This window comes from Cygnus atratus, chromosome 7 (genome assembly GCF_013377495.2).
Source record: "Cygnus atratus isolate AKBS03 ecotype Queensland, Australia chromosome 7, CAtr_DNAZoo_HiC_assembly, whole genome shotgun sequence".
NCBI classification, from domain to species: domain Eukaryota; kingdom Metazoa; phylum Chordata; class Aves; order Anseriformes; family Anatidae; genus Cygnus; species Cygnus atratus.
This window is the reverse complement of record NC_066368.1, coordinates 30813845-30831126: the sequence shown is the minus strand read 5'-3', so window position 1 is coordinate 30831126 and position 17282 is coordinate 30813845. Positions and strand designations below refer to the sequence as shown.

At 38.5% G+C, this 17282-nt stretch overlaps 1 protein-coding gene across 1 annotated transcript in view; it reads right to left on the bottom strand.

Moving 5' to 3' along the window:
• Positions 1-17282, bottom strand: part of BMPR1A (bone morphogenetic protein receptor type 1A) — a 79803-nt gene that overhangs the window by 19707 nt on the left and 42814 nt on the right. Inside the window, exon 3 of the mRNA XM_035562285.2 lies at positions 1317-1523. Coding sequence (XP_035418178.1) covers positions 1317-1383 — 67 coding nt within the window. The 5' untranslated portion in view covers positions 1384-1523. The remainder of the gene's footprint in view (positions 1-1316; positions 1524-17282) is intronic.

Here is a 17282-nt window from a genome sequence, read left to right as displayed (position 1 = left end):
AAATGCAGCTTTAAATATCTTTAACAAACTGCAGTTCTGCACAGATCCAGAGAGAGGACTTGTGTTCCACAGAAGTTTAGCTGTGAACGTGAGTGGGATGATACCAGAACAAGCTGACAGATAATCTGCCTTGCACAGAAGCGCTCATCATTTATTCTCTGTGTAGCTGACCAGCTCTCTCACAGTCAATTCCAGGTAAGAATCTTTCATGTCAGTCTTGTCCAACTGCACCCCCAGGAAAAGCTAGGATCAACATGGGTAGAACACAAGATTTCCATTGTTAATTTGCAATATCAAGCAGTAAATATAAATGATAAAGTCTGGTAATCTGTGGAAGTGCTTCTCCCCACCTAGGTTAGCAGCTGCAGCAGTTCCCAGATACAGGTTAATAAAATGGATTCACTGACACCATCCTAACAACCACTAATAGGTTGTTAATATTAATAAATATTCTCTTTGCACCCATCAGAACAAAGTACAGCCAGTTTATTTTTTTCTCCATACAGCACTACTTTTATACTTAAGCTTCCTTTAAGCTACTTAAGCTACCTTTACACTTAAGCTTCAATTCCATATAGAGTCAGAATGAGGTGACAGCTACTTTGGTCTGTCTACTCCAAACACATTTTAATTTAACCCAATTTGAGAAAAGAACAGAAGACCTAATGACAACTGTATGTCCAGATTTTTTTTGTTAAGTGATGATCAACAGACTCACAAATGAGTATTTTCACAAACTTAAAACCAGGCTCTTATGACCACTATGTAGTCCCACCTCATCCAATTGAGTGAGGACAAGCAATTTATTTAGATTACTTAATGCCACACTATCTAGGGTGCTGGGAATGTTAGAAGGCATAGGGAATTCCACACTGCAATTTCTTCAGTGGGTCAAGTATAAAAGACTCAGACAGTTACAGGAAATTGCAATTCAGAAGGACACACCACAGAATTTCCTCAACTCTGCTGCTCACGTAAGTTGCTCCAGAGAGTACTATGTATTTCTGGTAACTATTCAAGCATTTGCTAAACTAGACTTATTCCATGATCTACCCTACAATAACATATGACCACTATACTATAACGCTCCTTGTTTTTGTCAAGCTTCTGCATGGCATGTCAAGCAGACAAGCCACCTGACTGGGAAAGAATGGTCCTGGTATTTAAACAGGGTTAAAACAAACTAACAAAAAAAACACAACCAACCAACCAACCAACAAAAAACCACAAAAAGAAACAACAAAAAAGCCACTGGAATACACATATTCTTCAGTTACAGATTAAAAATACACTTATTGCAGCTAGCAGACATCTACCTTGAACATGTAAAATGATAAGCAGGTAGGCTCCAAGCAATCGCTCATAAACTCTTAGTCGAGTCATTGTTCACTCTTAATCCTTCCTGTGCAAGGCAGTGGCCCTTCTGCTTGACAAACGTTGAGCTTAGTCCGTCCGGTGAAGCCTAATACAAGATTTGGTGCTTGACTGCAAAGATGATTTTGCAACTTTTCAAACTCTGTTTCCTGAAAGACACAGTAAAGCAAAATCTTAAGTCATTATTTGCATTTCTGGAAATAGAAAAAAACCAACTCACGATTCTTCATTGCACTGAGCATAACTAGGTTGCTCAAATAATTAAAAAGGCATATATTTATTAAGATTAATAATTTAAAACATTAGTTGTTTTTACCCTGAAATATACTTGGTAACAACCAGATCCACAGCATTTTTTTTTAAATGTTCAGATCAAACAGATTTGTTAACTCACTAGGTACAGCCATGTACTTTAGACTCTTACACAGCTAACATAGGTAACATTTAATAGATTAATGTGCAAAAGTTCACGTTTAAAAACCTGTTTCCTTTACATGAATTAAAGTTTATATTCATTATTTTTCATAAAGAAGAATTCAGCAGGGCTATTTTCTAAAAGAACAACATATTTTGTTACCAGATGAAAAATGCTTGCAAAGAACATAGCAACAAAAACCCAGCCTCTCAGCTGGATGAAAACCAAATTTGTACTAAAATACTTAGTTTAGTTAACTAATTTACTTTCAACATTACTTTCAAAGATTTTGTACTATTTCAGAAGACAAAAAACAAACAAACCTAATAACATTTAACATCGAATAATAAAAAAAATAAATTTCATTTAGTATCAATTGTATTCTAATCCCTCTTCTTGGGAACTAGCATGTTATACAGTGTTTGCTGGAGAAGACAAAGTTAGTCCAATCCACAGCATCAATGAAAATTTGTTAATAATATGTTAACTCCAATTCAAAATCCTGATATCTTTCCGGATTCCCAAGTTTCATGTACACAACCCCCCTCCCAAAAAATTACGCTATCATACGCGCACATCATTTGCTCTGAAATTAAACAGAGCTGTTCTCATTCGGTGGACAAGCACACAGATAAGACAGTCAAATTGAAAAAAATAACTTCTTCGGACCACAGTGGTCAAATATTACTCATCAGTTCAGTGCATATTTGTGGTCACGTTCTGCTTAATAAACTTTTTACAGTGATTAACAAAGGAAGCGTAATTAGGCCTCAAAGGACTACAGAGCGGCTCACACACCTAAACAGTTAAGAGAAACAAAAGCGATTTTGCAGGAGGAGGAGGAGGAGGAGGAGAACCCCGATTCTGCTTCTCTCCAGCCTCTTGTTTCAGTGGGCCTGACCCCCTGACCCCTGTCAGCCTGGCGCTGCTCATGAATGCAAACCCTTGCATTTGTGCAAGGATGTGCTGCAATTACTGCTGGTGGCCGCTTCCACCATAAATAACTCAATCTGTCTGCTGGTAAGACCCGAGAACTTTTCATTTTAATTAGTGCTTCAGAGGCATTTGCCATGGAGGGAAATTAGCGGCAGAGCCGGGAGGTGTCTGTCACTTCAATTCCGGCTGGGAAGGGGCACGCAGCCTCCGACCCGTGCCCTACTTTTCACACATCTCTGACTTCTCCCTAATGAAGCAACAAAGCGCTCGGGCGCTGGCAGCCGCGGGGCCTGCTTCGGACAAGCTGCCTCCGAGCTGCCGCGCTGCGCCTGGACACAACCGCAGCAGTGGTGTTTGCCGTGAGGGAAGGCAGGTTGTCTGTCCTACGGTCGCGCCGTATTTACAACAATATGCCTTGCAAACATCCTCAAACACTCCTAGCTTCAAAATAAACTTCCCCTCCAGGCACAAATGAAAGCAATGTGGTAACAAAACTATTCTCTCTTTAGCATTTCACAATCAAAAGAAATATAACCGATTCCGACAGCTGAAAGGGAATGTCCTTCTAATTACAAAAATGTCAGGACAGCAACATAAAACTATATATTATTGCTTTAGTTCTTGTTTCAATTGTGATGAACTTCAATCCTCAATAAAACACGTGGATGATATGAGTGGCCAACACCTTGTGTGTAGTTAAGCAAAACTTTAATTTACACCATTTTTGCAGTCCATCAAGGAAAAAACCCTCTAATAATCTGATTAAAGTGCATTTAAAAATCATTTCTGCACTTCTTCACGCAAGTTTCTGCAAGTAGCACCTATTCTCACTGTCTTCCACATTTCAAGAGGAGGAGTGTTTGAAGCTTTCAGAAAAGCTTACATACTGCGCAACACAGTACACTATCATAACATCAGGAAAAAATGGAAAAAAGACCATTTTAAGGCAATTCACTTCCAATTTCCTGGTGATTTTTGTTTCTGAGAGACAATCTAAGATAGTTCTCAAAAAATTTTGTCCAACATTGTAGGACGTAATGCCCTCAGTTTAGAACCCATATTTTGTACCTGGATCCTCCTTTCACTAATATTTCACTTTTCAGAAGACAAATATGTATAAATATATACATGAAAGTGTATGTAATAAAATGACAACAGGAACAAATTTTAATTCTCCATTTTTAAATCACTCTAGTTTTAGAATGCTTATCACCACCTAAAAGATACGTCAAAAAATGGAAACTAAAACCCAGCAGGACTGCGATTCCCTTCTGTTCCCCTGAAATGCATACGTGATGCCTTCACGTTGTTACTTGACTTATCTTTCTATAGTGTCAAGCATTCAAGCATCAGGTTTGCTGTTAGCCAGGAAAGCCCTGCAGCTGGTTCAAGGCCTTGGTTGATGGGTGCTATGAATATTGCTGTACTCACAGCTGCAGTGACCATGTCTTATGGTGTGGCAGGGAAGCTTAAGCCACAGATTTAAAAACTGACCAAACAAAAAATACAACAGATTTAGAATGAAGTGCCACAACACAAAATACATGAACATGTCCTGTTCTATTGCCCACACTTCAGAAGCAACAAACGTCAAAAACCTGACATGGGCAGACTGAGGCAGTTTATTCAGTCACCACATTAACATTCAACAGAGCTCCTCTGCCACAGCTATCACACAAGATTTGAGGTGCTTCTTATTCATCTTTCGAGCTGCTCTTCCTTTTTATGACTTCAGCTTCTGAGCTAAGCTATGACAATTAGTTCAACAGCCTATGCTGTTCCTTCTCAGGAGAGGAAACTGAAAATATTTAGTTCTTAACATTACCTGGCACTCTGATACACCTATATAGTTCCGACAGATTGAAAAAACAGACCATTTTAAAACAGACTAGGTGTTCCAGCAAACACCATACCCCAAAGAGTGGTTGTTATGACCTTTGTCTGAGAATATCTTTCGTTAAAACAAGACAAAACAACAAAAAGTACATTTGATAGAACTGAAGGGGCCACAGTTGCATCTCTTCCATGTTGTTCGTTGTTGATGGGAATCCAGAAAGACTGCAGCCATGCTGTAGCATACTAAGGTAAGCAATAGCTGGAATTTCTCCCAAAACTGCCTGGTATTAATAGTCTAGAATGACACAAATAAATGAGCACTTCAAATGTGTTAAAGCACCAATTAACTGCTGGAACATTGGTCTGCCAACACAGTAATGCTGAAGAACTTCAAAACTACAAGCCAATCAGTTGATTTCAAAGTCCTCAATGTCTATTTTTCTGTTATAACCATGAAGAAGTATTCAGCTATAATCTTTCAGAAAGTAATTTATTCCTAAATCATAAAGCCCAATTTGTCTACAGTGTAATTTATTATCTTTCTTAGAAATATTTTATTGACGGTAACGCTTTTGTTATTGTAACTTTTTTTTTTTTTGAAATTGGAACTCAGCTGTGAATTTATGAACCAGCATCGGCATCTAGCCCTACGCTCTGTATGACTCCAAAAATATGAAGCAAATGTGCACAAGATTTGTTGTATGGTCTGAAATGATTTTAGAAGTAGGGAATCTAGTTGTAATTGTTCTTTAGATGTGGCTCTGTAATATTTTTTAACAGCATGATCCCCAAACCAAATGAGCCGCACTATCCCAGATTTTAATAAAGAATGATAGTGCTGAACATAGCAACAAAGACAGTATTGTAAAAAGGGAATTTATCTTGTAAAAAGGGAATGTATCAGAAGAATTGTCAATCTCTAACTTCCCAAGAATAAGAACATTAAGTCCATTTCAACACACAGGATATGTTTCAAAACATTTGCAGCAGTACCAAGTAAATCTATTTGGCAAAGCAAAACTGGAAAATATTAAATGTAGCCCCTATGTGTAATGGGGGCAAGATGTGGTTTAGGTAATTATAAACATGCTGCCTCAATCATACGTACAACTTTGAGGTTGAACAGAATGCTGGAGAAACTGGATTGTCAGTCTAAGCCAGTATGCAACAGCAACTTTTCTATTACAACTATTAGAGCTTTAGAAAACCTGATATGGTGCTATAATTATTGATTTGCATGAAAAAAATAACAGTAAAGAATTCACTACGGAGCAGACAATAAGTAGGTCTGAGAAAAGAGATTACAACTGCAGTTCACACAACATTCAAAGACCTAGATTCAAGCTTATTTATCAACTTTCATTAGAGAAATGAGCACAAGGAGTAGGATGTTGATAAGCCACATTGGCTAACATGAATTGTCGATTCAGTTGAGTGTTGTTTCTACACAGGATTTGGATCACATGAACAATCGAAGTATTGGGACTGGAATGAAATACAATGGCACGACAGTGGCAAAGTTAAACATATTAGGAAGAATTTCTTCTCTGTGTAGCCTAGGAACTGATGCACAGGAAATAGCTATAACCAAGGACTCGAGTACACTAACTGAATACCTCATGTCAGGGACACTGGTGAGATGTGGCTAGGAAGGAGGCAAACATGACTCTAAGACCTCGCAGGAAAATTTTCCAGAGGAAACAGTAAAGCATGAAGAGCACTGTACAAGAGATAATACAACTGATAAATTCAGCATATGCCTAGAAGGACTGATAATATTATCTGGAGAACAGGAAAACCCTATGAATGGAGGAAAAAAAAGATTAATAAAGTGGAAGTTGGAAAGGAAATGGTTACACTTTGGAAATACAACATATGAATAAACACATGGAAAGATGGGCAAGCATTCAATCTGAAGAAAACTACTGGCTCAACAACGACTAGGTATGGATTAGCCATTAAAGTCTGTTTAGATCAGAAATTCGAAGACAATTTTGAAACCCTGGTTAGGTTTTAGGGAAGACCGTTAAATAGAGTCCAAAAACTTAATTTGTCTGTAGGTTATAAAGGCCACCATCTGATCTAGCTGCAGGTGATAGGAAATGAACAGACTGATCTGAGAGTCCTTCCAACTCTATGTTCATATTTATAATATAAAAAGAGCTGTAGTTAACTTTAGTCAATTCCACAAAAACAGGAAGTTTAAATGTAAGTTTCAGGTTCTGTACTGGCATAATTCTGTCAAATACTCATACAGGCCTATTTTCCTCAGACTTTTAAAACAAATCTCTATTATTTTATTGCAAGGCATGCCTACACAAACTATTTTAAAATGTGAAACTTAAACATAGCTAGTACAGAACTAGTTATATTAAAGTGTTTTTCAAATATGATACCTTAAAAATGCAGGTAAAACTGCTAAAATCTATTAAGAAATCAGAGTCAACGGAGAAAAAAAATGAAAGCCAGTTGCCTGCATGGCACCAACAAAAACTACTCCAAAGAAGGCCCTATTTGTTTAGGCGCTGATCTGTGCAAGTACACAAAAATAATTCCACTGAACTGCAGATTATATTAATCTAAAAATATTAGTGACTGCAAAATTTAAAAGCTAAAAAGATTGTTTGAATTATCTCCACGTTCTTTCTCCCTTCACAATCTGCTACAAAATTTGAAATATTAAATGAAGTGTGTGTGCATTATACACTCCTTGAGACTGAAATGAAGAATATATATCAGTTCTATGCAGAGGATGTTTATAAACATCTTTATAATGCACCTACTGCAATGGTGGATTTGTTCATTAAAAAACCATAAACCCTAACAATTACCTTCTGCAGCAGTGTTAACATTCTTAAGAAAGGACTTATTTGTGAGCAGCTGGAAGAAAAGTCACCAAAATCCACCCAGGAATCTAACAGAAATCTTACAAAAGGAAGATTTCACATTGCTTGCAAGTAACGAATGTGTGTATTACTGCAGACTTTAGAAAGCAAACTACTAAATTATGATATATCTGTCCGTTTCACAAACAAAGTTGTTAACCATGAAGAAATTAAAGCATAGCTGCTTTTTACCATGCCCAGCACAATTAGGTAATTGGGGACGCCACTCAATGGACTCCTGAATGCCCATCTTTCTGTTATTCTGGAATTCCAATTAACTGCTACAAAGTTTCTGCCATTAAATTAACAGTAATGAAATTCACTAAACTTACTTTCCCAGTGCCATCAGGTATTCAGACATATCCTTGTGTGTTATAAACATGACGCATTCTGTTATTTGAGCATATTTAAACAGGATCTCACTACATAGTTTTTATTCATCTTGACCCAGTTTCCCTCTTTCAACTGCACCACTTTTGCGATTAGCTGGCTGGGAGCTTCTGCACTTAAGAGAAGCGGCAAGTGGACACCCAGGCTCCTTCCTACCACAGAAAGCATCAATTTCTGCTATTCTACTAGGAGCTATCACCCTTAACTGGTTTTTAGTATCTGTTTATCGATTTTGCTAGTTCCTTACTGTCAACGCCAATCAATGCAAGTTGGAGAAAAAAGCCATTAAAATTGTTACAAATTTCACATCACTGTTGAAAGTATTATGTGGTCGTACTATACTGCCTATGAGACCTAGAACGTACTTTGGTTCTGAGCTATGAGTATTTAATACAAACAAGTATTGAATACAAACAAGACACGTAGGCTGAGGAAGGGAACATCCTTACTCTACATTTACTCCCATTTAAAAATGAACACACGGACCTGAAGTCAGGGCCAGTACCTTCAGAAATACAAATGCTTTTATCAGAAGGTTTTCAACACGTAACATACCTTTCAGCATTACAAAGATGACTAATGAATGTTTTAACAGCCTTACAGTGTGTTTTTTTTTTTTCTTAATTTAAGATCAATTGTTCATTAATCTGTGTCAAAAAATCCCCAAACCAGAAAACTGACAGGGCAAACTTTATTACACTTGGGTTGCATGGTGTTAGCCCGTTGCTGTTACACTGCCGGCCTTGGCCCAGCGCGGAGAAGGAGCCTCCTGGCCACCTCGGGTGTCCCAGCAAGGATGATCACGCAAATCCCCTGGTATGGGGCGAGTTCTCCAGCACCTGGATTTTGGTTGGCGGTTGTGGCACCCATTTTTTGTTTTGTGGAGCCTTTTCCTGGTGACTGCAGCCAGCCCACGGCCAGGCCTGTAACTGTCTGCAGTGGAGCCGAGCCACAACACGCAATGTGGCCTGGCTGCAGCACAGTTACCGCACGAAAAGCACTGCTCTAATGTCAGATTTGGTGCGAAGAAGAAAACGAGAGCAACGCATCTGCGATGGGTCGAACCCTCTCCCACCTCCCCATTAAATACTGAAAAACTGACTAGGAGCCCTCTCCCGCTGCCCCCGTCCCCTCCCCTGATGCCTTCCCCAGGCAGTGGGCTTTCTGTGGGCCTGCGGCCAGCTGCAGCGAGCAACGCAGCCCCCGGCCGGCCCTCCCCGTGCAGCCGCGGGCGCCCGACGAGGCTGCGCGCAGACTTCTTGGCTCCAGCGCCATTGTCCGCATGGCTGCCCCCTGCCCCTCCGCAGCGGGGATTAGCATGGCGGAACTGGCTTCCCCTCGGCGGCCAGCCTGCTCCCCTCCAGAAGACCTTCCCAACAACACGGTTTGGGGTTTCTACTTTTTTTTTCCCCTCCCTTCTCAGATTGTCTCCATCAATCGTCTTTTCCTAGTCAAGACTTCCCAGAACTAAGCATGAAATAAAGTGCTCAATAACCGTTGCTGACAAGGCTCAGAAATACCCGGCTGCACAGAGTAGTAATTAGCAAGGTCACCAGAGTCAACTTGGCAATGCTGCTCACAGAGCCTTTGCTCTTCACGCTCAAGTGTGTGAAATCAACTGCTACAATTTTACTTCTTATTTTAAAGGACATACTTCCCCAAACAGAGCGAGTAGCAAATAATTTCTAGGAGGAAGCAGCAGAATGGAGCCCCCTTCCTTTCATTTACTCCTGAAAGTGGAGTTTCAAGTTGAGAACAGGAGGGAGCAGACAGAAAGCATTATTGATCAACCCCCCCAACTGCTGGTAGTGACATCTTCAACACAGGAATCTCTGCTGCCTACCTGAAACTGCAAATACTTCTCTGGTATCTGACCAAGACACCATGGTGTCCCTTGTAATGCTAATGACATGCGACCAACATTAGAAAAAGGTCAACAAAAGAGAATTTCAGGAGAAGCAGACTGCTTGCCTCAAACTGTCAACACAAAATATAAACTATCTATATAAATATAAATAAATATATATATAAATATATAAAATATAAACTATAAACTGTCAACACAAATACTTTTTTGTTAAGCTACCCTTAAGAGGTAATTGATGTCCAAATTAACTCACACATCATTTTGTGAACAAGATAAACATAGCAAATGCTACTTCATAAATAAGCCACATCATTTTTTAAATCATCAAATTCACTCCTCATTGCTATGGGAAAGAGAAAAAATTTTCTTTACTATTATTTCCTTAATACAAACACAAAAAGACAAGACTAAGTTCAACATCATCACAACTTGCTAATACAAAATGCATCTTGGCAAGGTAAGCCTTGCTCCTCATTTTCCTCACATCCTTGCCATGCCCATGGAAGCACCATAGCCTGCTGATAGCAGAAATTTTTCAGGATAGCTGCTCTCACAAATCACTGTAGAAATAAAGCACAGTAATTCTCAAAAGCACAGTCTCTGTCAGTCTTCCAAAGAGGCCTTTTAATAATTGCACAGGCTGAATAAAGAAGTGGTAGCTGCTGCTCCTTCAAACTCCTCTAACACAGATGGGGCTGACGAAAAAAATATATTTTTAAAAAATATTACTACAGAAACAAAATTTTAGGTATGTACTTCACAAATGACATGTAACTCTCAAGTCTGTTATCCCTGTTAGTTACATTGCCCTTCTAACTTTAAATTGCTGAAACACGCCCTTTTAACCTCTTCTCATAATTCTCTTGAATTACACGATCAGTCAGCTAGCAGCCCTTCTGTCAGCCCTGAACCTCAACACTCACCCTGGAAACTCACATTGGGATATTTTTAAGAGGTTACAAGTTCCAGCCACAAAACATGAGGAGGTGACCACCTCCACAGTGAGGGCACAAGAAGTGAGCAAGCATTGTCGGTGGTAAGTCTAGCATAGCCTAAACCAGAATCACTGGCAGTTTAAATTAATATGCTGGGCTCTGAACAGCTGTGGCGATGAGCTGGCACATGCTCAATACTGCCTCGGAGGCACTGACCTCCAGCAAAAGAGCACGGAGCCCTCACACCAGCAACTCCTGGGGCTTGCGAGGACAGCCCTGACACATACAAGGAGGTTAACAAAGCTTCAGCAGGCGCAAGCAGGAAGGAGGGCAGGGGGTTAAACACCAAAATCCTCCTGAGAACAAGCATTCTGTAATTACAACATTCATTATCTAACCTCATTCTTTCCAACTTCTATGCAGTTCTCAACAGCAGAGTGATAAAAGCTCATACACAAAGCATGCCATGCTCACGTACAGAGTTATTTCACAAATACTGGAGGTATTAAATTAGATGTCTATAGTAACAAAGTGCTTCCACAGTACAAATCTAGAATTAATTCTGTGCTACATTCACTTTCTACTTTTATCCCCCGTGCTTAGCTTTTAATTGTGAAGTATGTAAGAAAGCATGATGGCTTTGGGAGAATTTTCCAGGACTAAATGAATGCAGCTGAGCCTCTCTGGCCCTGTTAGTATTCTAACAGGGTATTCTGCAAGGCTTGCTGAGATGAAAATGAGAGTTTAACCTTGATTTGCATTAAAGTTTAAGTGCATTGTAGATTCGCTTGGTTAAATAACTAGAGTAACAATGTGTCACACAAACTACTCCTCATAAGTTTGAACAATGTACTTTCATCGAATATAGCTTCAAAGACATTTCTAAATCCAAACACTGTAATCTTTCAATAAGTAGACAATGACAGAGTTCGAAGGTAATGTTTATACTTCAACAGTTATAGTCCCCTATTTCCTTCTAGTCAAGTGCTAAAGCAATGCTGTTAGATTTTTTTTTCCACACAAAATTCACTTAAACACACAAGAAGCACGACTAGAAAGCAGAGTAAGATTAAAATATTTAAACTTACAGTTTAATAGTTTTATTATTAGTATCTTTCCCATCAGTACTCATGAGATTACATCACTTCTTTTTCTTAGTGCAAACAGGTTATTTTAAATATACTAGGAAAGGAGTTATTCCCCAGTCATTCAAGATCACTTTCATGTAACGACCACATCCTGCCTTTTTCCATGTTACTTCTGTTAAGGCAATGACCACATTTAAGTCACGTAATCCTTCCACATCTCCACCAACAAAACCTTCTTTCTTTCATGATCCTTTATCCTTCACTGATCACCTCCTAGTTAGTGCACAAGTTACTTCATTTTTCAAGGATGAACAATGACCTCCCCATCCTTACACACACTTCAATAGTCCAGTGCATTTGCACCACAGAAATAGCCCATAAGCACACTTGACTTTTTACTACCATTTTATACTGCAGTAAAATAACTAGACACATCTGTCTAATGAAACTGAAGTCTAGGTTTAACCTAAGCTCCCCCTCCACTCCTGGCTTTAGTTGTAAGTAAATAAACTCTTTTCAGATAACACTATCAATATATAACACCCTATTAATAATTGATTTTTCTCTCTAAGTCAAAGAGCAGGAAGTAAGATTTATAGCCTGCTCAGAGACTGCCACAGTCCTTTAGAAACAAACAGAACACAAGACACAGCACTGGTTTTATAACTGGTCATTACATACAATCTCACACACCAGCTGTGCCATAAGCATCTGAACTTTCTGTTTTTACCAACTCCTGTGAAAGTGAGATAAATTAATATTGTCTTACACACGATGTGCTTAACTTCCCCAAACCTGCAGCTATAGGATATGGAGGAACTACTGTCAAGGTGAAGAACTCCACAGAGGCCTCAATGATGAGAATATAAATCAAATCTACAAATGGGAAAGAAAAAAAGCCTTAATAAAGCATAAAGGAAAAAAGAGTGGAATCATTACGATGATGATAATACTGGTTGTCAAACTACTACTTTCAACACTCAATGTAAACATATCAAAAAAAAAAAAAAAAAGCCCCGACCCCTCAGAGCATTCTCAGCAAAGAAATATTTTCTTGTTGACAGATCTAGATACACATACGAGAAATATTTAAGATCCAATCTCCTAAGTCTTTCTTCTTTGTTTTCATTCTTGGTTGTCTTTCTTTACAGCAAGATCAAGTATTGGCATCACCTGGTAAGGTGAAGCAGAGAGCAACCCCCCACTTTAACTTCACCATGGCTTAGCTGTACCAGTGATCTTCAGTATAATTGTCTAAGGGTTGAGGGTCACCAGACCCCATCCCTCTCACCTGCAAAACTTAAAAGAGATTCTTCACATCTCAAACATCAGGCTGAGCCACTAGGGCAGGTCTGTATAGTAACAGGTACTTCTTCCATTACAGCTGACGAGAGCAATGCAAAAATTAAGTATTACTGGCAGAACTCAACTTGCTGCTGGAAAGAACCATGTATGAACCCAATCCGAAACCTGTTTACATCGAGTGACTGTGACACAACAGTTGCATGCAAGCACTCCACAGGACCGCTGGATAAAAGAATGCTCAAGCACATGATCCTTGTCAAGCAATTCATACAGACTTTCAAGAAAAACACAGCTTGCTCCTGCATCATGAAATAGCCCCAAATCCTGTTCTTGCAATATATATTTCCTCCCATCTCTACCACTTGAAATCCTGCAAGTGCTTAACAGATCTAAAATTTTTTTATATCAAGAAGTCTAACGAAGTGCATCCCTGATTTCTGAATTTATTCACATTCTCAAGACAGAAACTAAAAAAGACAATTCTCATGCAAAACAAAATTACTTTAACTGCTTTAAGAAGTTGTCAGCAGGTTCCTCTTTCCTGTTCATAATTTTGTAAGTGAAGTAACTTCAGAAATTACTTTCTGAGGGCAGGAAAATTCAAAAAAGAGCACAAGTGTATCTTTTCTAAGTAGAACAAAATAGTACTGATTATTTCTGCCTCTCAAATCGAGCAGGTTCATTAGCAGTGCTCTTTGAACTTTCTAGATTATAAAATTGCATCAACGTTTGTAAATTGTTTTGGGTGTGGTCCATAAAGTGGTGACAAGGGAAAGGAGGAAACTAGGTAAAAACTTATGTTTCAGGGCTGGTTACTGTGACTTAATGTAACCATGCAGTAATGTAACCAGAATTAAGACTGATTAGTCAATTTAAATCTGTGAAGGAAAAAGAAAGGGTTACAGGAAAACCTCAATGAAGGGAAGAAGTTTTTATTGTGATTTGAAGAGCGTAAGGAATTATTTTTGGCAAAAAGGAACAGAAGAAGTCATCATTACTGAACCATCTCTAGCAAATGCAGCACAGTATCTTGTAATGACCAATCCTTTGTCACTTCCTCAGTATTTTTCCATTCCTTTTTCTTTTTTTCCTGTGACAGTTTTTAAACATTTAAGAAGAGTACAGAAAACAAAACCAGTAAATGAAACACTGTCGTATTATTACACAGCTCCACTGCAGTATTTTTACACACCTCTACTGAAGAGGCAGATTAGTCCTATTACCTTACCGTGGCCTTAGTAGGTCAAGAAGCAGTGTTTTGGGCAAGAGTATAAAACCCAGAGAACGGTTAGAATGCTCTTTGTCCAGATATCCCACTTCATTCATTTCTTCTGCTGCAAAACGTACCCATAACATCAATATCCACAGAGGCATCTACTCATTATGAATTTACCCATCTACCCCTTTAAATCCATTCAAAATTTTGGTCTCTACAACAGTTTACAATAACTGAATACCACTGCGTAGCTCTGCCCTACGTTTAAAAACAAAAACTCACAAACCTGGAAACTGAAACATTAATACTAACACCTTCACAAATGTTCTTGATAAGCAATCAACTGGCTGCTGCAAAGTACGTGAATGTGCCTTATCCAAACTCCAGTTTGACAAGAAAACTGTACAACTTCTTCCGCAATGCTTAGAATCATTCTACTACTCACCTCCCCCAGGACAGCGTAGGACATAGAGCAAGCTATTTTTGTTCATCCACTCAATCAGAAGCACAGTTTTAATATTCTTGATACTCTGGCACAGAGAAAAAGCACAGCATACTGAAGACATGCCTCCTAGATCACAGATGTATAAATACGTCACATACCATGTTGTAACTGCTCCCCTTAGATCTGACATTGAAGCATTTGTACATGAGCAAGCAGAATTATTTTTCAAAAGCTTAATTTTTAATCGTGACTTTCTCCTCATCCTTCAGCTTCAACCTAAGTTACATACACTAGCTTCTTCTTCTCTGAGAGGATGAATGGCCAAAGTATCTGTTGGCCACTGGGACAAATGTTTCATTTTTTTTGAGGAATTCATTTCAGATGGTTATCTGATCAGCTGTAAAAATGACAGATACATTAACACATTCAAAAGTAACATTTACAAGACCAAGGCATTAGAATATGTGCTCACTTCTGAGCGTACAGTGCGCTTCATGTGGGATTTAGTATTTCTAATAAATCCCACTGGTAACAACAAGGTCAGTCACTCTCACAAGTTCAAAATTTTTAAAAGATCTTTTCAGATGCTTTTTTTTTTTTTTCTTTCCAGTCACTGAAACAGTATGCTTTACTTTTTGTGAGACTTTGTGCCCACAGAAGGCGTCAGCAGCTGTTAATCTGAAAGCTTTTCATATGCTTTACCTAACAACTGAAGCAAACCATCCTTTTTCAAAAACTAGCAATTTGAAGCTACACGTCTGAGTAAGTGCAAGTATTTAAACACCTTGGAGGACCTTCTGCACAACTTCACTGTTGAAACTGATCATCTCATGATCCCTCTAGCATTACTCTGTCTCCAACACATTTGCATTTTCTATTAGTGTGACCAACTGCAGACCTTTAAAACCTGGGTGTATGATGCCCTGTATCTATTAGAACATGGAATAATCCATGCAAGATAACTTCCTCATTACTGTAAGCAAGCCGCAGCTTCCAGGATACTTAGACGAAAAAAAGTCACGAGCATCGAAGCTTCTGTTTTTTTCAGAAGTCTGTACACAAAACACACAAATGTAGGCAAAAACTTATGCCCTGCCCCTGCCTCCCCCCATGCATTTTCTCACCCACATGATTATTCTTGTAATATACATATTAAACGCTCTTTCTGACAACTTTTCACAGAGGAAAAACCTCTGAGGACTGTGTAAAACCAAGTCTTTGGTTCTAAATCAGCGGTCTGACTTGTGCACTCACAATGTCGCAGAAGATAAGGCCATCCACTTGGTCAGCTTTCTGCATGCACTTTGAGGTGGCAATAGCTAGGCTCACAGGAAGGGATGGATATAGGGCCGGTTCTGGCAGGTCACTCACTCTTCACCAAGGTAACACAGGCTCCCACAGCTCTCCAAATGCAGCTCTGCCATCACGTTTCTAAAACTTCGCAGTAAGGACTTTGATGTCTACGTCTCTATTTCTTATCTATTGTAATGTTTTAATATTTTACAGCCACCTGCCTTACTACTTTGATTAAATAAATGCCTACTGTGACAACATCGAACTCGTTCTGGTGAAGACAGCAGCAAGGCTTGCCTCATTTCCACTAAAGAAAATATTTGTTTGCTCATCCTACCTGAATAGTTACGTTTTCCTTCCTTAAGTTCACACTAAATAGATCGAGTAACCTTTTCCTTCATCATCAGTCATTCTAGAGTTGCGTACTTCCTTTATTTTTCCCCAAATTATATAGTCTTGCATTTTTCCTATTAGGTTGCTCTCAAAACTATTAAGAGATACAGCTAAATTAGTATTACCTTTTGGCAGACAGCCACCTCACTGGCCTTTTTTTTTTTTTTTTCCCCTTTTTCAAACTATTCCATTATGAAAACTGAGTATTTTTATTCCATTTTCTTACTCAGTTACAACCAAGCAGAAGTGGCTTAGAATCTATAGCTACCGCACATACTGGCAGCCACACCTGCTCATGCAACAGCTGAACCAGTGTTTTACATCTGTAACATTTTCCCTATACACACATACTACCATCCTAATATTTGGTTCATGTTACTAGAAGTAACTACTGCCATAATCACAAGTCACTTCAACAAAATGGGCATGGAGTAACTTTTTTTTCGTAGAATAACTTGCACCATCAACAGACAATTCTCCATTCTATGTATTATCAGATTATCCTGTTTCTAAAAAAACAGCAGTACATTTAAACTCAATGGCATATGACTAACCAAGCCATGAATATTTACTGCCTATTATTATTCAGATTATATTCCACTGTGGGTATTTTAACAAAGAGAAATTTCAAAACATAATATTTAGGTTTTAAAATAATGCAGTTACTCAAGATCCTTAAATCCTGTACTGTGTTGTAAGCAAAAAAATGTATTTTAAGGACATGATAAAAAATATGCCTTCTTTACCAAGACGTGGCTATAGTTCACATTTAATATTTTTAAGGATATCACATGTTTACATTAGAAATGATTAAACTAGTAATTTCCTATCGTTCTTTTTTTTTTTCTTTTGGACATGAAGGATATTATATAAGGACCCTTATCTAAACTAACCTTAGATTTTG